At 47.2% G+C, this 21,222-nt stretch overlaps 1 protein-coding gene across 1 annotated transcript in view; it reads left to right on the plus strand.

The window, feature by feature from the left end:
• Window positions 1-959: 959 nt before the first annotated feature.
• The window catches only part of LOC141172610 (indolethylamine N-methyltransferase-like), a 175,342-nt gene continuing 155,079 nt past the window's right edge, over window positions 960-21,222 (plus strand). The window contains exons 1-3 of the mRNA XM_073657012.1: window positions 960-1,117; window positions 11,420-11,616; window positions 13,292-13,499. Of these exons, the coding sequence (XP_073513113.1) occupies window positions 11,466-11,616; window positions 13,292-13,499 (359 nt within the window). The 5' untranslated portion in view covers window positions 960-1,117; window positions 11,420-11,465. The remainder of the gene's footprint in view (window positions 1,118-11,419; window positions 11,617-13,291; window positions 13,500-21,222) is intronic.

The following is a 21,222-nucleotide window of genomic DNA, read 5'->3' on the forward strand; positions in this document are numbered from 1 at the left end:
CTGTCCATCCGGTCTATCTGATCTAATAGTGGAGATACTAGGAATGCTGAGGTACAAAGAGGTTGCTCACACTGCTGTCCACCATGTCTATCTGATCTAATACTGGATATACCAGGGGAGCTGCGATATAAAGAAGCTGCTCACAATGCTATCCACCCTGTGTATCTGATCTAATACTGGAGATATCAGGGGTGCGGAGGTAAGAAGAGGTTGCTCACACTGCTGTCTATCTGATCTAATATTGGAGATACCAGGAGTGCTGAGGTAAGAAGAGGTTGCTCACCCTGCTGTCCACCCTGTCTATCTGATCTAATACTAGAGATACCAAGGGGGCTGAGGTAAGAAGCTGCTCACACTGCTGTCCACCCTGCCTAAGTGATCTAATACTGGAGATATAAGGGGTGCTGAGGTAAGAATAAGCTGCTCACACTGCTGTCCACCATGTCTACCTGATCTATTACTAGAAACACAAGGGATGCTGAGGTAAGAAGAGGCTGCTCACACCGATGTCCACCCTGTCTATCTGATCTAATCTTGGAGATATAAGGGGTGCTGAGGTAAGAAGAAACTGCGCACGGAGCTGTACACCCTGTCTTTCTCAATGGTGAGTGGCTGTGGTGACCTGTAGATAGCTTGTGATTTAGGTTATTGCCAGGTGACCGCAGTGGAGCTTTCTACTGCGCATTCTCACAGGCTCTTGTCTTACTAATATTCTAGAACAGGTTTATGCCAGCATATCAAGACATAGACCTTTTAAATATAGTTTAGCGATAAGCTCCCTAAAGAAAATTATTTTTATTTTGCTCATTTAAAGCATTTAGGAATTTATTCTGAAAGTTTATTTTTTTCTATAGTTTTTTTATCTATTTCCCTTGCACCCCATTGAGTTAATAAACTCGTAAATTTCATTTTATTGAATCCTGTAAATTAATAGCAGCTGTTGAGGGCCGCCCAGCCATCTGCTGCTTTAGAGAACGCAGGCGGGCACTAAATGTGTATGCGTGGCGTCCCGGGCGGCTGCATCACAGCAAAGCAGACACTACTCAAGTTCTTCCGCCTACCGGAGAGAAGCTTCATCTGATGAGCAGTACAGGAGGACAGACCTCGTTTGATTCTTGTAAGTTTCGGCTCTGGATGGTGGTGGGGGCAGGAAATTTATACTTTTTGTAGAGTGAGGTGATGGCAGGACGCTGTTCACCTCTTGACAAGTCAAGGGCACAATCCTGAATTTTTCAATGGCCGCTTTGCTGAGGATCAGAAAAATTTAGTGCAGCAGTTTGACCCTTCATGCAGACTGATCCTGTACCGACTGCAAGACATCACAGATTGTATATATACTACCATCTATACAATGAGATGTCTGTAAGCCGGTGCAGGATCAGTCCAGTGCATATATTATCTATTGTCAGTGCACAATATAGTACATATAGTGCTGGTATATGACATACTGTGACTAGAGACATCAGATCTTATACAGTATATACATTGTTGTATGTATATACACCAACGAGCAAAAAGGTAGCAATGTTTTGAACTTTTGACTTTCAGGCTCCATATCTCACCATTCACTATGGATGGTGAAAAAATGACTCATAGTAAAGTAAAACACGTGGGAGAATTAAATAAAAATAAAAGATTAATTGGGGGACCAGAGATGGGGAACAGAATTATTATGTCAAATTATGAGAAAACAAGGGGAAAAGTTTTTTTCCTTTGTTTTCCCTATAATTTTTCAAATAATTCTGTTCCCCTTCTCTGGTCCTCCATTTAATCTTTTATTTTTATTTACTTCTCCCCCTTGTTTTCCATTTTTTCAATATCCGTCATTCAAACATTATTTGATAAGTTAGCCATTCTATTTTTTATATAACCATTCACTCTTTCCCTTATCAGGACGTTATAACTCTCCCCGCCTTCTCTTCCTTCCTCTCCTTTGTAGCTTTCTCTGCCCACGAAGTCCACAGAGTACACATTCTATGAGGCATTCCCTGTTTCTTAGCACTACTGCACATGATCCACCTCACCCTGCGTTCGCGCGCTACTGCGCATGCATCACATGCCCCGCTTTCCAGACCTGGAGTTAGTACCCGCATCACTTCCATTGTAAGCACACCGGAAGTACCACTCTGAACGCCCATTTAAACAGCCACTGACATCAATAACGCCACTTCATCGCAGACAGTGCACACTGTCTTCCCCTGGCGCCCAGGTTCCCCTGGCGCTCTGATTTACGGTCAGAAGAAATCTTATATTCTCCATTTGGTTTTTCTGCCATTCTACATCCCAGTCATTCATGAGACTTGTTTCCCATAGCCCTCCTTGGGATGCCACACTACTGTGGTTAGCGCTCAGAAAGCAGTTACCTCATATATCTGGCATAACTGGACATAGGTTAGTACCATGATATATTTTAATACTCAAGTCCTTGGTTACCGTCTACTATCTTCATCTCTTCTTGCTTTTGTATAAGCATTTTTATCTCACCTGCCAATTCCTTCCTTACTTGAAATACACTATATATATACCAATGCATAGGATCGCCTCTATTCCTAGTATGTTTAGAAGTTCATGCTACCTTAATATCTATTGCTTCATAATGGTGCTTTGTTACAGACTATTATGAAACTATTATGTATTTTAGCACTTTACAGCTGTGTCTTTTGTGGTTTAGGCTGCGTGCCCACTATGCGTTTTTCAAGCGTTTTTGCCGCGGAATTTCTGCAGAGAAAAAGCTTAAAAAATGCTTGGTAAATACGTGCCCCATGGTCCTCAATGATCATTGCGGAAAAATACGCAGCATGTCCATTAATTTTGCAGACACACCATTATTGATGCCATTGACTTGCATTGGAAATGCTCGATATCCGCGTGAGCACATTTGCTCATACGGATATTATGCATTTCTATGTGCGGATGGTACCCGGGTCTGGAGAAGAGGAGACTCTCATCCAGACCCGGGTACCATAGAACCTGTTGAAAAAGAATTTAAAATAAAAAATAAAGATTATACTTACCTTCCGATGGCCCCCGGTGTTTTATCCGCTCCGTCCGGTCTGTTGTATGGGTTGCGGTGGGATGAAAGGACCTGCAATGACGTAATTTAGTCATGTGACAGGTCACGCGACCGCTGACGTCGGCGGTCGCGTGACCTGTCACATGACTCAATGACGTCACCGCAGGTCCTTTCATACCACCGCGATCCATACAACAGACCGGACGGAGCGGAGAAAACACCGGCAGCCATCGGAAAGTAAGTATAATCTTTATTTTTTATTTTTTTACCATTTTTATTCTTTTTTTTAACTATTAACTTGGTCACACTATATAAATTCATGCCGGTTGCATGGATTTATATAGTGTGACCAAGTTGTCAAGCACTTTTCCAAGTGATGCTAAAATCGCTTGGAAAGCGCTTGTCAACCTGCATGCGGAAATGCATGTGAAGAACGCATCACATCCGCATCTCCCTGGCAGGAAAAACGCATGTACAATCCACATGCGTTTTTCCTGCCAGGGAGATGCGGAAAAAATATGCAGCATTTCTGCATCGTGGGCACTTAGCCTTATATTGTTTTTGTTATTTCTATTGTTAGGGTTTATATAATCTTATTTTTTCCCATTTTATTTATTTTATATCAATTGATATTATCATATGTATATTAGTACAGCACAATAACCCTATATATATTCCTTTTCTAGCGACATTTGAAAAAGACCCAGATTGGGTCAAAACGTAACCTATGATTTTTTTAGCCATCATTTCTTTTATGATATCCAACAATTTGGTGAATGACTATTTTGTGTTGAAATAAAAACAAGCACTATTTGCAATCCTCTGAGTGCGGCTGATTATCTTCTACTTGACTATTTTGATTTCTCCAGTCCAGCTGACACCCGCAAAAATGCTGAGTGCGCACATCATCTATTGCTCACCATCCTACTAAACAGTGCAGTTTTTTTTGCTCTGTCATTGCAAGTATTAATCAGTTTAGTTGATCTCCTGGAGCTCTTCAACATGGATTGTCTCAGCTGTTCTGTGTTGGCCACTCACCTCTAGTATAGATGCTCACCTCTGGCATTTGGGAGTTGCCAGTGATAGTTTTTCCACTTACTGGTTTGGAATTAAAGGAGAAGTTCAGTGTTTTGAGTAGGTGGGTAGAGGGTTTTTCAGGAGATTTCTGCCTGGAGTTGGTTTGCATGTTTCTCATTATCCTCTCCCATTTGGTTTGTGTCTCCTGTTCCCCCCGTTTCCCACTCTGCTTTTTGTGAATATATTTGTATGATAGTAGTTTTCTTTTATCAATGTCTATTTACCCCTGTCTGTCTAATTAGTGTTTTCCAATACACTTTGGCCCCTCAACCTTCCCTCTGACCCCCCCTCCACCACCGCCAGTAGGCTCACTTTGAATTACAAGACGCACCCCCATTTTCCTCCCAAATTTGGAAGAAAAAAGGTGCTTTTTTATAACCTGAAAAATATGGTAACTTTGTTTGTGGGAAAACTCTTTTAAGTCATTTCTCTATCTGTGGCGCCCATGCGGGTTCAGTCGCCACAGAGGTACTGCATCTCACCCAGGGGGGTGGTACCCCACTCTCAGATAAGGAGGGAGTGCTGCCCTGGACCCAAACACTTGCATCCAACACTACACCATTCCAGACCAGCAGGAGGGGCAAGATGCATGAATCCACTGCTGAGCCCTGTCCCTGGTTGGAAGGGGGGGGACCAAGAGAGGGGGAATCATGTAGTGGGTGTGGGTGGAGGAAGAAGTTCAGGGAAGCACCGTCAGTAGGAGTATAAGAAGGAAGGGAACCATCTAGAAGGAGTTCAGTCAGAGCGAGTCCTGCTCAGGAGAGCAGTGTAGGAGGTCCAGGCTTCTGGCTCCAGTGCTTGGAGCAGGAGTTGAGAGGAGTAGAGAGGAGAGGCCCAGGAGAGAGAGTGAGAGAGGACGTGAGCAGAGGGAAGGCTCCAGAGACAGAGGGGATCCCAGGGGCACGGTGAGAGCAGGAAGCCACCTGTACACCCGAATCTACATGGACGTGGAGGGATCAGGCCACAGAGGGGACTGGCCCCTAAACTAGTGGAGAATAATCAGGCTCAGCTAGATAACTAGAGGCTACTGTACTTGCAAGGTGCAGCTGCCAACCACCACAATTACATCGCAGAAAAGGTGGCCGCATAGGGTCTAGGGGACTGCAGGTCGCCCAACAAGATCCGAGGCTACCGGCTTGGGACACTGATTGTGAGGCGCAGGGCAAGAGGGTGAGAGCCAGCGCAGGGAAGACGACTGAGAAAGGAACATAGAACGGGGTCCCGTTTAAGTACTCCTGAAATACTTGAGAGCTGCTGAACCCCTTCCTTGGTGAACACAGGACGACGTGAGCGGTTATAATCCAGAAAGTGTAACCTGAGGAACTTAGCAACTGTGAGTAAAATCTGAAGACTGCACCCCACTGTGTCCTTGAATAATTGCGCTCCATCACCAGACATGCATTACACAGCACCAGAAACATCTACCTCACAACATCATCATACACTGCCCTGGGGCTTAGCTCTGCCTGTGGAGAGCTGAACCAACTCCGCTGCGTCACCATCAGCTCCAGAGGATCTGCACCGCAGCGGCGGCTCCATATAGCCGCATACCACAGGTGGCGTCACAAACATTATCTCTAAGAACTTTATTCCCCTTTTACTTTCCCTTTAATTGACCGCCAAGGGTCACGGACTGGGTCACTGTCACCGTGACATCCCCCAGCATCGACCTGCCCGGCTACCAAGCACCCCACGGCCCATGGGGCGTGTCATACTCACATTCTTTGCACCCCAAAGAAGTGAAGATTATTACACAGCCAGTATACATTAAGAGAGAGTGGCCAGTAGATTATTACACTGGCTGTATGTGTAGCACCCTGAGGATTCGGCTGCTACAGGGGTATTACACCTCAAGCCAGAGGTGTGGTATTCCACTCCCGGGTAAGGATGGAGTGTGGAACTGAGCTCAGTAGGCTGCATGCACTACACACATCCCATTTCCGGGGGACAGATCAATGGTACTCCCACTAGAGAAATGTGCAGGTACGACAGTGTCTGTCCCTGGCTGGAGTGGGAGGGGGGTGGAACATCCCAGTAGTGTAGGGGCAGATAGGGGGAGCAGTCTGGGTAAAGCTAGGAGCTCATTGGGTGCTGGTCACCTGAGCTCACACATAGAGGGAGTATATAAGGTGGGAACCATCTTAGATCAGGGTCAGTCTGTCAGAGTTGAGTCAGAGAAGCAGAGCAGCTCAGCCAGCTCCAAGGCCAAGAGAGAGAGAGAGAGGAGAAAGAAGGACCCAGAGGGGGAGAAGAGGGAACTCCAAGAACCCAAAATTAGACCAGAGGGTGAAGAGTTGGCACAAGGGTACCGGATCCCAAGCTGGTGGAGGGCCCTAATCCTTAGCCAGAGACCGGAGGTCGTGGGCAGGATCTGCCACGACCACCCACTAAATCCACCCGGAAGGCAAACCGTGAATAGGGTCAGGGAACCCAGAGACAAGGGTTTTACCAACAAGAGGCCCGAGGGAGCCGGACATAGGTGGATCCCTGGTGGGGAAGGCCAGAGAGAAGGACAAGTCAGAAAGGGAGCTCAGGATCACGCTCCAGAATTACCTGGGGGTTGGCCGAGTCCAGGACCTGGTGGACGCAGCACGGCTCGGGCGGTCACTCAAGGCCGGAGTGACCAGAACAACAGCAGTAAGTAAAACCCTGAACTGCACAGCCCGACTCGGAGTCTGATTACCATCCTCACTGCACCACCACAACCACCACCCTCTACAACTGACCCCCTGAGGCTATACCCCTCCCGTTGGGGGTTATACTACCTGAGCTGCACACACACCACCAGCCTCAGCGGACCCTGCTGCAGCGGCGGCCGAAGTGACCGCAAATCAACGGGTGGCGTAGTCGACACTAAAGAACATCCAGTAACATCTGTAGGACTGCCACACACTGAGCTTGACACCCTGGGCACGGACCGGGTCACCGCCACTCGGAGACTACAACCCCCATCTGATCCGGCTCCGGGTATCCCCCAAACAACACTGGCCCAGGGGGCGCGTCAACTTTGGCGTAGTCGGCAGGATAACGTGCCCGCAACAACCGGGTACTGCGTGCCTGAAGAAAAGTTCACCGTTACCTTAAAAAGAAGTCTCCCGCCGGTTCCGGAGGGTCCCCGCCAACGGACCCCATCACAGGTCGTTTCCCGCCGGTTGCCCGCCATCTGCAGCCTTTTCCCGCCATCCACGGAGTTTCCCGCCACTGGGAGACGATTCCCGCCATTTCCAAAGATTTCCCGCCTTGGAAGAGCGGACGCCATTATGGGCGTGCCAGAGGGTGGCAAAAGGTCACCTCCCATCGTGGGCCAGGTCGAAGAATGGCGCCAAAAGCGGAAACCGCGCCCACCAACAGAGACTGTGATGCTGGAAGTGTCCATCAGCGTGAGAGAACTGCCCCTGGAACTGACAATCACAAAGTTGCCCCGGGACCACCCTCAATGTGGGCGGAGACAGAACAAGAGAACGAAGATGGGTGTCGCCTGGAGCAGTCTGGAGAGAGCGCACCCGGAGACAAGAAGTCTGGAGAGGAGTCCAGAGAAAGCCTACCCGGAGATGGAGGGAGAGACAGGCAGCACCGACCCAGTGGTCAGGAGCCTGTTGCAAGCAACAACCCCACTAGGCCTAGTGGAGGTCCTGGCACAGCTCCCCCGAGACCGGGAGTGTGCACAGACTGCGCTGGAGGGCCTCGCACGGAGGATGGCCCGGGTGCAGCGAGAGACGTTGGCGGAGTGGAGCCGAGAGATGGCCCAGCGGACCGAAACCCATCAGCGGAGCACGCCACCCGAGACGAGGAGACAGACCGCCTCTGAGGATGGTGCAGGAGGACTCAAGGCCGGAGACGGCGCCGAGAAGGGAGCTGAACAGATGGAGGCAGGTAAAGGGGACGTCATTACCCCGAGCCGAGAAGCCGTGAGCCTGCCCCAGCTCCCCGTCGCAGAGCCCGAAATTCCCCTGCCGTGCCCGTCGCTGCATCGTCACCGCCGCAGACTAGGCCTCAACCGGAAACCGCGGCCGCGACCCCTGTGACGTCACGCGCTTCGACCCTGAGCGCGGCAAAGCAGGAAATACCATCGGCCTGGTCGCAAGGCCTAGTACACCCGGGCGCCGCCATTCCAACAGCGCCCCCTACCTCCGCGGAGCCACCAGCCTGGTCGCAGGGCCGAGTAACCACGGGCGCCGCCGTTCTTACGGTGCCCTTTTCCTTTAGCGTGCCCCAAGCCTGGTCGCAAGGCCTGGTCAACCCGGGCGCCGCTACCACCACAGCGCCCATAACACCTAAAGTACCGCACCTGGGTGAGGACCTGTTCGTCCAGCATACGTGCCCGGATGGGCAGCCCCTTGTGTGGCCACCGGAGTTTCACCATCCCCGACTCCGGAAAGAAAGACCCCTAGATGAGCCCCTGATTCCGGTTCCGAAGCCCGTCAGGAGAACCCCGCTCCCGCTAGAAGAAGCACAATTCGAGTGGGACCCCACCGGAGGAGATCTCATGGGGTTCACTCAAGAAACGCGGGCAGCCGCAGCAGAGCGAGTGGAGTGCTGCCGCCAGCAGTTGGCAGACTTCGAGCGAGAACGGAGAGAGAGGCGGGTCCGAGAGCAGCGGCTGCAAGAACAGAGCGCAGGGCAGAAGAGCCGGACCAGGAGGAACCCCCGTGCAGCTCATGGTCCCCGTACCACCGGGACTGTGATTAAATTCAACCTGCAGCATGGGTGGGGCTTCATAAGAGACCATCATACCCCCGGCGACGTCTTTGTCACCCGCAGAGACGTAGAAAGCCATCTGCCGGAGGGACACAGAGGTCGTGACCTGTATGTAGGGGACGAGGTCACCTTCACCCGGCACAAGTGTGCCAAAGGACCCTACGCCCTCCATGTGCATCGCCTGACGGAGGAGGAGCTGCGGTGTGAGGAGGAGCAAGAGGACCCGGATGGGTCTGAAGATAAAGAAGGAGCAGGAGGACGCCGTCGTTAAAGTACGGTAAAGAGACTGTAAATAGTTACCCATCGGGGTACAGTGAACTGTTGTTGCTTTAAATATGTCCCCGTTGGGACAAGAGTGAACTGTTAACCAGTGTGTCCCTATTCCCAATACCTGGCCGAGGACTGAGAGCGGCCATACTTTCCCCTTGTATATAGTTGCGCTTCCTAAGGCGCCCCCTACCGGTTTTATAGGAAACTGTTGTTTTGCTTAAAGAGACTGTCGCACTTTACCCGGTCACAAGTTGCACCGTGGCCGGAGGAACAAGAATGTTATTTATATGAAAAGTTTATTGCTGATGATATATATATGATGTTTTCTATGTTTATGTTTATGAAAAAATTGTATGTTTTGGATGTTTTTTATATCTTACAGCCCGAGGACGTGCTGTGATTTACCAGGGGGGAATGTAGCACCCTGAGGATTCGGCTGCTACAGGGGTATTACACCTCAAGCCAGAGGTGTGGTATTCCACTCCCGGGTAAGGATGGAGTGTGGAACTGAGCTCAGTAGGCTGCATGCACTACACACATCCCATTTCCGGGGGACAGATCAATGGTACTCCCACTAGAGAAATGTGCAGGTACGACAGTGTCTGTCCCTGGCTGGAGTGGGAGGGGGGTGGAACATCCCAGTAGTGTAGGGGCAGATAGGGGGAGCAGTCTGGGTAAAGCTAGGATCTCATTGGGTGCTGGTCACATGAGCTCACACATAGAGGGAGTATATAAGGTGGGAACCATCTTAGATCAGGGTCAGTCTGTCAGAGTTGAGTCAGAGAAGCAGAGCAGCTCAGCCAGCTCCAAGGCCAAGAGAGAGAGAGAGAGGAGAAAGAAGGACCCAGAGGGGGAGAAGAGGGAACTCCAAGAACCCAAAATTAGACCAGAGGGTGAAGAGTTGGCACAAGGGTACCGGATCCCAAGCTGGTGGAGGGCCCTAATCCTTAGCCAGAGACCGGAGGTCGTGGGCAGGATCTGCCACGACCACCCACTAAATCCACCCGGAAGGCAAACCGTGAATAGGGTCAGGGAACCCAGAGACAAGGGTTTTACCAACAAGAGGCCCGAGGGAGCCGGACATAGGTGGATCCCTGGTGGGGAAGGCCAGAGAGAAGGACAAGTCAGAAAGGGAGCTCAGGATCACGCTCCAGAATTACCTGGGGGTTGGCCGAGTCCAGGACCTGGTGGACGCAGCACGGCTCGGGCGGTCACTCAAGGCCGGAGTGACCAGAACAACAGCAGTAAGTAAAACCCTGAACTGCACAGCCCGACTCGGAGTCTGATTACCATCCTCACTGCACCACCACAACCACCACCCTCTACAACTGACCCCCTGAGGCTATACCCCTCCCGTTGGGGGTTATACTACCTGAGCTGCACACACACCACCAGCCTCAGCGGACCCTGCTGCAGCGGCGGCCGTAGTGACCGCAAATCAACGGGTGGCGTAGTCGACACTAAAGAACATCCAGTAACATCTGTAGGACTGCCACACACTGAGCTTGACACCCTGGGCACGGACCGGGTCACCGCCACTCGGAGACTACAACCCCCATCTGATCCGGCTCCGGGTATCCCCCAAACAACACTGGCCCAGGGGGCGCGTCATATGCAGAGTGCACCAACAGAGCCTGTATTCAGAGTACTTCCCAACAAAAAAAATATATAAAAACACAAAAGCAGTGTTGGCTACCTCCTCCCCTGCCTTTTGCACCTACACCTCAACGTTTTCCTTAACCTCCTCTTCCACTTTGACCTCTGCCTCCTGGTTCAAGATTCTTATTTTTTTTTTTATACTCTGTTATTTTAAGTCATTTCCCTATTGACATTTGTTTGCAGGGCAATTATCCTGCTCTTACCCCCATTTTGCTTCCTATTGCAGCCCCATAACCCTTACTATGACCATTTTACAGCCAAAAGTTCGGGTCCCCATTGTCTGCCATGGGATTTGGAGTCAAATACCTGAACTGAACTTTGTACTACAGTTTGACAGAACCTGACAAACTTGAACATCCACGGGTCTGCTCATTCCAAATGGACAGCACTGGGACCAATGTTATTTTAAAAAGTTGTCCACTACTTTATATTATCCCCCCAATGTATCCTCCCGGGGCCCAGAAGTGTTTTTGCAAATACCTTGCGGTACCTTTTCTGCCTCTGAGCGGTGCTATTGCTTGCCGCTCAGATGCATGACGTGACCCGTCACTGATGTCACGTCAAGTGAGGCGTGACATCAGTGCAGCGTGCACTGGTGTCTACCATAAATCGGATGAGACTGAGCCATTCAAGTCTGTGACTGTCCTGATGAAGTTGATTGCTAAAATATATACGATTTATTTGTGTCACTGGCCGTTTCAGAAGCATCTAGCAGATAATCTGAGGATAATCCTGAGGACAGAACATCATGGCTACTACTTTTACCACCCAGCAACAGTACATTGATGAATTTGACCCGAAAGCATACTTACAGACGTACTTTGGAGCATGGGACGGAATCCATTTTGGAGACTGGACGGAATTTATTTTAAAAAATCTGTATGAAACTTTCATTAAAGGTGAGAAATTCAGCAATTGTTTATTACTCAAAAGGTTCAATTTTGACATTTATGGTGTCATTATTACTCATATGGCTAGTTTACTGGAGTACTTTTTCACTTTCATGTAAAATCCTGGTTGCTAGTGTTATGAATCACCTGGTGAGGTGGACTTGCTAAGCTGCAGGTCAGGATAAGCAGCACGGATCGGGGGTGTTGATGCAGAGGAGTTGAATAGGCCAGATGGCACATGGAGCACCAAGTATCAGTAGATCTGGATATACTGAATGGCACATAGATCAGTGTAGCAAGAGATAAGTACTTGGCACCTTGGATAAGCAGACATGAGCGTGCAGGCAGCATCTTGGAGCAGCAGGTCAAGGTATGTTGTCAGGCATCATGGTACTGAAGATTCAAATGTGTGAACAGCACTTGGAGATAGCAGAACTTAGATGGAAGATGGGTACCTTGTAGCAGAGAAGAAGGTGTGGACAGCTCATTTGACCATCAGAGCTGAGATGGCAGACAGGTACTTTGTTGTAGCAGAACTAAATGTGTGGCAGCACTTTGGAACAGCAGTGCTGAGACAGCAGCTAGGCAAGTTGGAGAAGCAAAGTAAAGCATGTAACACTACCTTGGAGCCACAGAGCTGAGTCAGCAGTCAAGCATCTTGAAGTAGCAGAGTGAAGGATGCGGTCAGCACCATGTAACAGCAGAGATAAGTCAGTAGTAAGCACCTTGAGTAGCAATAGATAAAGAGCCCGAGAGTGTGGACAACATGTAGGAGCAGCAAAGGAGTTTTTGACTATATATACTTACTACAGAGCCCAGCAATAAGTCAGTAGTAAGCACCTTGAGTAGCAATAGATAACGAGCCCGAGTGTGTGGACAAAATGTAGGAGCAGCAAAGGAGTTTTTGACTATATATACTTACTGCAGAGCCCAGCAATAGCAGAGCTGAGGTAAGCAAGTGTTAGACATCTTAAGAGGCCTACAAAGGGGACATCTTGGGTGCACGCCGGCTTACTATAATAACCCGATGCATAAAAGAGCAAAGAAAGCCATGGCAGAGGAGAAATGCACGGACTGGACATTCTTACTAAATTTAAAATGGGTGTTCCTTAGAGGTTTTAACCCCTGAAGAAAAACATTTTTTTATGCCTGTGTGATGCATTAGGTGCGATAGAGAAAACCTACTGTCACACGTACCAATTGTCTATCTCTATTCAAGTCAGCCCATATTCTCATATGAAAGTTTCAAAACCTTAAAGCTCGTTGCCTCATGTAATGCTGAGGACCACTAAGCTCATTGCCTTTTTGTGAGCAAAGCTCTTGAAGTGAACTCTATGTACACCTGTTTCCTTTCTTCATGAAATGAAAACCATTCTACCATGAGTGGTCACTACATCCTATGATATATCTAAGAAAGAGCCCACCATCTATATTTCATGTTTAATAATAGTGAAAAACTGAACCTACTCCCCCTCTTATAAAACCATCTACTGATAAATGGATCATGTCAGAGGTCACACCAAAAAAAACTGCACAATGACAATAGAAGTAATCAACTAGTAAATATGCACATAATGAAAATTGGCATAACCCAGATGAATATCCCTTTTAGTCTTGCGTACAATTGGCCGTAATTTGGAATTTCTAATTTTCCTTGTTAACCTATTTTACATTTTTTTGCAAGGTGGAGTAAGAGGGGACACGCTGCTTGATTTTGGCACAGGAGCCTCCATTTATAATCTCCTCTCGGCTTGTGAAGTGTTTGATAAAATCATCGTCTCAGATTTACTTGAAGAAAATCGTGTCGAATTTGAAAAATGGCTGAAGAAGGATCCAGATGCTTTTGACTGGACTCACATAATCAAATCTGTATGTGAGCTGGAAGGAAACAGGTAAAACGTTTTAATTGACTTTACTACAACTTTATACACTGCCTTGAAAAGGTATTCATACCCCATGAAAGTTCCCACATTTTGTCTCGTTACACCCACAAACTTAAATGTATTTTATTGGGATTTTATGTGATAAACAAACACTAAGAAGAAAGTATTTGTGAAGTGTAAAGAAAATGATAAATGATTTTCTAAATATTTTTAAAAATATAAATCTGAAAATTGTGACGTGCATCTGTATTCAGCCCCTTGTAGTCTGATGCCCCTAAATAAAATCCTGAGTGACGAGTTGCCTCCAGAAGTCATATAATTAGTAAATTGAGTCCACCTGTGTGTAATTTCTTCTCCATATAACTACAGTTGTTCTGTGAAGGTCTGTGTGACAACATTATGGATCAAACAGCATGATGAAAACCAAGGAGCCCACCAGACAGGTTAGGAATAAAGTTGTGGTGAAGAGTAAAGCAGGGTTAGGTTATAAAAAATAGCCCAAGTTCTGAACATCTCATGGAGCACTTTTCAATCCACTCTCTAATCTCTCTAATCCATCATCCAAAAATGGAAGGAGTATGGCACGACTGCAAACCTACTAAGACATCCACCTAAACTGACATCCCAAGTAAGGATGCCATGTTAGGACAGTGACCAGATGACCCCTCTGTTGCAACTGCTGCAGGGGAAGTGTAGCAGTAGCATTCAAATGAATATTCATCCATGTAATACATGGACGTCTCCAGTCTACTAAAGGGAAAGTCATTCTTTTGGAAAAGATCTTCACTTAAGCTCATCGTGGTGGGTCACAGAAGAAAACCCACTATTACTGTATGTTGTTCATATTGTCTAGCATCTACAGTGCTGGCCAAAAGTATTGGCACCCCTGCAATTCTGTCAGATAATACTCAGTTTCTTCCTGAAAATGATTGCAATCACAAATTCTTTGGTATTATTCTCTTCATTTAATTTGTCTTCAATGAAAAAAACACAAAAAGAATTGTCCTAAAGACAAATTGGATATAATTCCACACCAAACCTAAAAAAGGGGGTGGACAAAAGTATTGGCACCCTTTGAAAAATCATGTGATGTTTCTCTAATTCGTGTAATTAACAGCACCTGTAACTTACCTGTGGCACCTAACAGGTGTTGGCAATAACTAAATCACGCTTTCAGCCAGTTAACATGGATTAAAGTTGACTCAACCTCTGTCCTGTGTCCTTGTGTGTACCACATTGAGCATGGAGAAAAGAAAGAAGACCAAAGAACTGTCTGAGGAATTGAGAAACCAAATTGTGAGGAAGCATGAGCAATCTCAAGGCTACAAGTCCATCTCCAAAGACCTTAATGTTCCTGTGTCTTCCGTGCACAGTGTCATCAAGAAGTTTAAAGCCCATGGCACTGTGGCTAACCTCCCTAGATGTGGACGGAAAAGAAAAATTGACAAGAGATTTCAATGCAAGATTGTGTGAATGGTGGATAAAGAACCTCGACTAACATCCAAACAAGTTCAAGCTGCCCTGCAGTCCGAGGGTACAACAGTGTCAACCCGTACTATCCGTCGGCGTCTGAATGAAAAGGGACTGGGTAGGATACCCAGGAAGACCCCACTTCTTACACCAAGACATAAAAAGCCAGGCTGGAGTTTGCCAAAACTTACCTGAGAAAGCCTAAAACGTTTTGGAAGAATGTTCTCTGGTCAGATGAGACAAAAGTAGAGCTTTTTGGGAAAAAGCATCAACATAGAGTATACAGGAAAAAAAAAGAGGCATTCAAAGAAAAGAACACGGTCCCTACAGTCAAACATGGCGGAGGTTCCCTGATGTTTTGGGGTTGCTTTGCTGCCTCTGGCACTGGACTGCTTGACCGTGTGCATGGCATTATGAAGTCTGAAGGCTACCAACAAATTTTGCAGCATAATGTAGGGCCCAGTGTGAGAAAGCTGGGTCTCTCTCAGAGGTCATGGGTCTTCCAGCAGGACAATGACCCAAAACACACTTCCAAAAGCACTATAAAATGGTTTTAGAGAAAGCACTGGAGACTTCTAAGTAGAGATGAGCGTTGTTCTACTCGAACTGTTCGCCAATCTCAAATTCGAGCTGTTTTGGGCGGTGTTCGAGCCGTTCGGCGAACACGAACAATTTGAGAAAAATTCGGCTGTTCGAGGTTATGTTCGATAACTGTTCGTGCACCAAAATCATAACTGGATTTTTTCTCAGTAATGATGAAAATTAATGTTAATACGCAGTTTGAGTGTACAGCGGGGTGGGGGGAGGGGCAGGGGATGGATCTCTGCAGGAACAATGAAGATCTCCATTTTTTTTCTCTTTCCCACATTTACAGTGGGGAGGTGCAATCTGTCAGCCTATCAGCAGCGCACACACGGAGCGAAGTGCTTTTTTTCACACAAGCAAGGGCATGTGTCATTGGCAGTGTATGTCACATGTCCTTGCCCTATAAGACCAAGCCATTTTCCCCGTCGCCACCATTTTCTCACTGCTGCAGCTGCGTGTTAGACGGCACCGCTGTTGCTGTGTGCGCTATACCTTGTTAATTTCAAGCCAATTTTCGCACAAATATACAGATAGCTTGGGAGTAGGGAATAGTTGTGATTGCAGTCCTTTTAAGGACTAGGTTACAGCATTTCCTACGACTTTTATCAGGCAGGTCTGTGCTCTTAAATAGATAGGTTGTGGGAGTAAAGACTAATTGTAATTGGAGTCCTTTTCAGGACTAGGTTACATCAGTTCCTATCAGTTTTTGCCAGGCAGGTCTGTGCCAGTGCTGTGCAAGTTTTTTTCACAGCATTTGGCTGAATCTAGCAAAGCTAATCCTTTTTGGCCTATTGCAGAGTGTGTTAGTCAGTGGAGTAGCCTATCTGTGTTGCAAGATATACCACCTGTGTATAGAATACCAATTTTTTTACTGCACCTAGTGAAGTAAAATCTTTTGGGCATAGCATCATTCTATTAGTCCATCTATACTGACCTCCATCAGGTTGCAAACTGAATCTAATTTTTTTCTGCATCTAGCTCTGAAAAAATATTTGGCCTTCTAGCAGTGTGTGGGACTTGTTCTATTAGTCCACCTATACTGACCTCCATCAGGTTGCAAACTGAATATATTTTTTTCTGCATCTACCTCTGAAAAAATATTGGGCTTCTAGCTGTGTGTGGGACTTGTTGTATTAGTCCATCTATACTGACCTCCATCAGGTTGCAAACTGAATATATTTTTTCCTGCATCTACCTCTGAAAAAATATTGGGCTTCTAGCTGTGTGTGGGTCTTGTTCTATTAATCCATCTATACAGACCTCCATCAGGTTGCAAACTGAATATAATTTTTTTCTGCATCTAGCTCTGAAAAAATATTTGGCCTTCTAGTAGTGTGTGGGACTTTCTCTGTTAGTCCATCTATACTGACCTCCATCAGGTTGCAAACTGAATATATTTTTTTCTGCATCTACCTCTGAAAAAATATTGGGCTTCTAGCTGTGTGTGGGTCTTGTTCTATTAATCCATCTATACTGACCTCCATCAGGTTGCAAACTGAATATAATTTTTTTCTGCATCTAGCTCTGAAAAAATATTTGGCCTTCTAGTAGTGTGTCGGACTTTCTCTATTAGTCCATCTATACTGACCTCCATCAGGTTGCAAATTAAAAATAATTTTTATCTGCATCTACAGTACCTCTGAAAAAATATTTGGGCTTCTAGCTGTGTGTGGGACTTGTTGTATTAGTCCATCTATACTGACCTCCATCAGGTTGCAAACTGAATATATTTTTTTCTGCATCTACCTCTGAAAAAATATTGGGCTTCTAGCTGTGTGTGGGACTTGTTGTATTAGTCCATCTATACTGACCTCCATCAGGTTGCAAACTGAATATATTTTTTTCTGCATCTACCTCTGAAAAAATATTGGGCTTCTAGCTGTGTGTGGGTCTTGTTCTATTAATCCATCTATACAGACCTCCATCAGGTTGCAAACTGAATATAATTTTTTTCTGCATCTAGGTCTGAAAAAATATTTGGCCTTCTAGCAGTGTGTGGGACTTGTTCTATTAGTCCACCTATACTGACCTCCATCAGGTTGCAAATTCAAAATAATTTTTTGTATGCATCTAGCTCTGAAAAAATATTTGGCCTTCTAGCAGTGTGTGGGACTTTCTCTGTTAGTCCATCTATACTGACCTCCATCAGGTTGCAAATTAAAAATAATTTTTATCTGCATCTACAGTACCTCTGAAAAAATATTTGGGCTTCTAGCTGTGTGTGGGACTTGTTGTATTAGTCCATCTATACTGACCTCCATCAGGTTGCAAACTGAATATATTTTTTTCTGCATCTACCTCTGAAAAAATATTGGGCTTCTAGCTGTGTGTGGGTCTTGTTCTATTAATCCATCTATACAGACCTCCATCAGGTTGCAAACTGAATATAATTTTTTTCTGCATCTACCTCTGAAAAAATATTAGGCTTCTAGCTGTGTGTGGGACTTGTTGTATTAGTCCATCTATACTGACCTCCATCAGGTTGCAAACTGAATATATTTTTTTCTGCATCTACCTCTGAAAAAATATTGGGCTTCTAGCTGTGTGTGGGACTTGTTGTATTAGTCTATCTATACTGACCTCCATCAGGTTGCAAACTGAATATATTTTTTTCTGCATCTACCTCTGAAAAAATATTGGGCTTCTAGCTGTGTGTGGGACTTGTTGTATTAGTCCATCTATACTGACCTCCATCAGGTTGCAAATTGAATATAATTTTTTTCTGCATCTAACCCAGCCAATAGTTTTGGCCTAATACCACAGTTTGGCCACTCAGCTCTGCTCGGTTACCATCCATTGTTTTTTTGTGCAAACAACTCCAGAGTTGTGAATTAGTTAACCACCAAAATGAGTGGAAAAAGGCCTGCTGCTGGTGGAAAGGGGAATAGGCGTGTTGGGAAGGGGAAAAAAGGTTGTGTCCGTGGGGTAGGTGTTAAAGCAACAGTAACATCTGCAGAAGAAAGACCATCTTTCAGCCAAACTAAAATGTCTACTTCTTTTAGCGGACAATGTGATAAGATCCCTTTCTTACGGCCACGCCAATCGCTACAAATTCCAGATGAGGCACAAAAACAGCAGGTGCTTCAACGGATATCAAGTGCTCCTTTAAGTGGGCTCTCCTCCACATCAACTTCAACATCACAAATACTCCAGTCCTCAAAGGTGTCACCCAAATCGCACTTGCTTCCTCACAGCTCAAAATCTCCAGCTGCCCGTCTGAGTATGAGGTAGAACAGATGGTTGAGTCTGCAGAGCTGTTTACTCATACTATAGCCTGGGAATCAGAGGTCGACTCCAGCGCTTCTGTGAATCCAGACGAGGAAATGATCTGCACTGATGCCCAGAATCTTTATGAGTCGGATCCAGGACCAGACGCAGAAGGTTCTGACCATAATGTAGACCCTCATTCCCAAACTGTAACTCCTGTTGGTGGAGATAATGAGGAAGACGATGATAAGACTCAAATACCTGATTGGAGCGACAACTTTAGTTTTTTGTCAGGGCAGGAACAGGTTGGCTCTGAGGACGACGGGTGTGATAACACACAGGGTGATGATGATGAGGTTGGAGATCCCACTTACTGTCAACCCACAGTCAGCCAAGAGATGAGGTCAGCAGAGGAGGTGGAGGAAGATGCTAGTGACGACGAGGTCAGGTTGCGCCTTCCTGGACAGAGACGTAGTACTGGAAGCACGTCAACAACTGCATCCTCAAACACAACTCTGCCTCTCACCACAAGTCGTGGTGGCTCTTCAGGTCGCATGGGTGCTAAGCCTTGCATAGCCTGGGCATTTTTTCAGATTGATAAAGATGACCCAACTCGTGTTATCTGTAACATTTGTCAGCAAAAGCTAAGTAGAGGCCAAAAAATACATAGTTTGAGTACTTCAAGCATGAACCGGCACATGGACATGAAGCATAAGTTGCAGTGGGAAGCTCAGTGTGCTACAATGCGGCCTAGCCGGCCGGGCCAACCACCGTCTGCCATATCTTGTGCATCCGCGGCCTCTTCATCCTCTGTGACTGGGGGGAGAGCAGTCACACCTGTTTTGGGGCGCAGACCTGCCACCTCTTTACCCGCAACAGCCAGCGTGATTGGCAGGTCATCATTTTCTTTGGAGGTGGTAACACCAGCTGGTGTTGAGCGCTGTCCGACATCGATAGCACCACCTTTGGATCAAGGCAACCTAACATGTCCGCCTGCATCTTCCTCACAGACCGGCAGTTTGCCGGGGACACCCTTATCAACCCCGTCTAAGCACAATAGCCAGCCCTCGGTCCCTCAGATGTGGACAAGTAAAAGACCATTTCCTCCTAGCCATGAGAAAGCTAAGAGGTTGAATTTCACCATCTGCAAGCTCTTGGCTACAGAAATGCTGCCTTTCCGCCTGGTGGACACAGAGGATTTTCGAGACCTTATGTCCGTCGCAGTGCCCCAGTACCAGATGCCCAGTCGGCACTACTTCTCAAAGAAAGGTGTGCCTGCGCTCCAACAGCATGTCGCACACAACATCACCGCTTCTTTGAGAAACTGTGTGTGACAGGGTGCATTTCACCACAGACACTTGGACGAGTAGGCATGGACAGGGGCGTTACATGTCGCTGACTGGGCACTGGGTAACTATGGTGACAGCAGGACAAGGGGCTGCTGTCCAAGTCTTGCCGTCCCCACGAGTTGTGCGTCAATCCTCTTTATGTCAAAGTTCCTCCACTGCTTCTGCCTCCTCAACCTCCTCTCGGTCTTCCACCTGCACCCAAAGCCTGTCTGGTCATGCCACAAGCTTTCTAACTGCGCAGAAGGGATCCTGCACACCTCCTTACTATGCTGGCAGTAGGGCTCAACGTCATCAGGCGGTTTTTACTTTGAAATGTCTGGGAAATGTGAGTCACACAGCTGAGGAGTTGTGGTCAGCTCTGGAGAACCAATTTCATGAATGGCTGTCTCCACTGGACCTGAAACCAGGGAAGGCCGTGTGCGACAATGCTGCAAACCTGGGTGCGGCCCTTCGCCGGGGCAATGTCACACACGTGCCTTGTATGGCTCACGTGTTGAACCTGGTTGTCCAGCAATTTTTAGCCCACTATCCCAGACTAGATGGCCTTCTGCAGAGGGCACGGTCGCTGTGTGCTCACTTCCGCCGTTCGCATCCCGCAGCTCAGCGACTTACATCTCTACAGAAGTCGTTGGGCCTGCCACTTCACCGGCTAAAATGCGATGTGCCTACCCGGTGGAATTCAACTCTGCACATGTTGCAGCGACTGTGGCAGCACCGACAAGCCCTGGTGCAATACGTTCTGACGTATAGCCTGGGCCAACGAGATCCAGAGGTGGGGCAAATCACGCTGGAGGAGTGGTCTCAGATCAGGGACCTATGCACCCTTCTGCACAGTTTTGAAATGGCGACGAAGATGTTTAGTGCTGACGATGCCATTATCAGCATGACTATTCCGGTGATTTACATGCTGGAGCACATGTTAAACAGAATTCGGAGTCAGGTGGTGGCACAAGAGGAGGTGGAGGAAGTAGAGGAGGAGGAGTTGTATGCGGAAGGGCTAACATCTGCAAGGTCCAGACGGTCGGCAGCACCAAGGCGGCAGGCATGTGAGGGTGGGGGAGATGGTTTTACCAGGGCGCATGGTAGCAGCCAAACTAGTGAGGAAGGTGCAGGAGCCCAGG

This window comes from Phyllobates terribilis, unplaced genomic scaffold (assembly GCF_046119375.1).
Source record: "Phyllobates terribilis strain yellow unplaced genomic scaffold, ASM4611937v1 Scaffold_12__6_contigs__length_324123572, whole genome shotgun sequence".
Lineage (NCBI taxonomy): Eukaryota > Metazoa > Chordata > Amphibia > Anura > Dendrobatidae > Phyllobates > Phyllobates terribilis.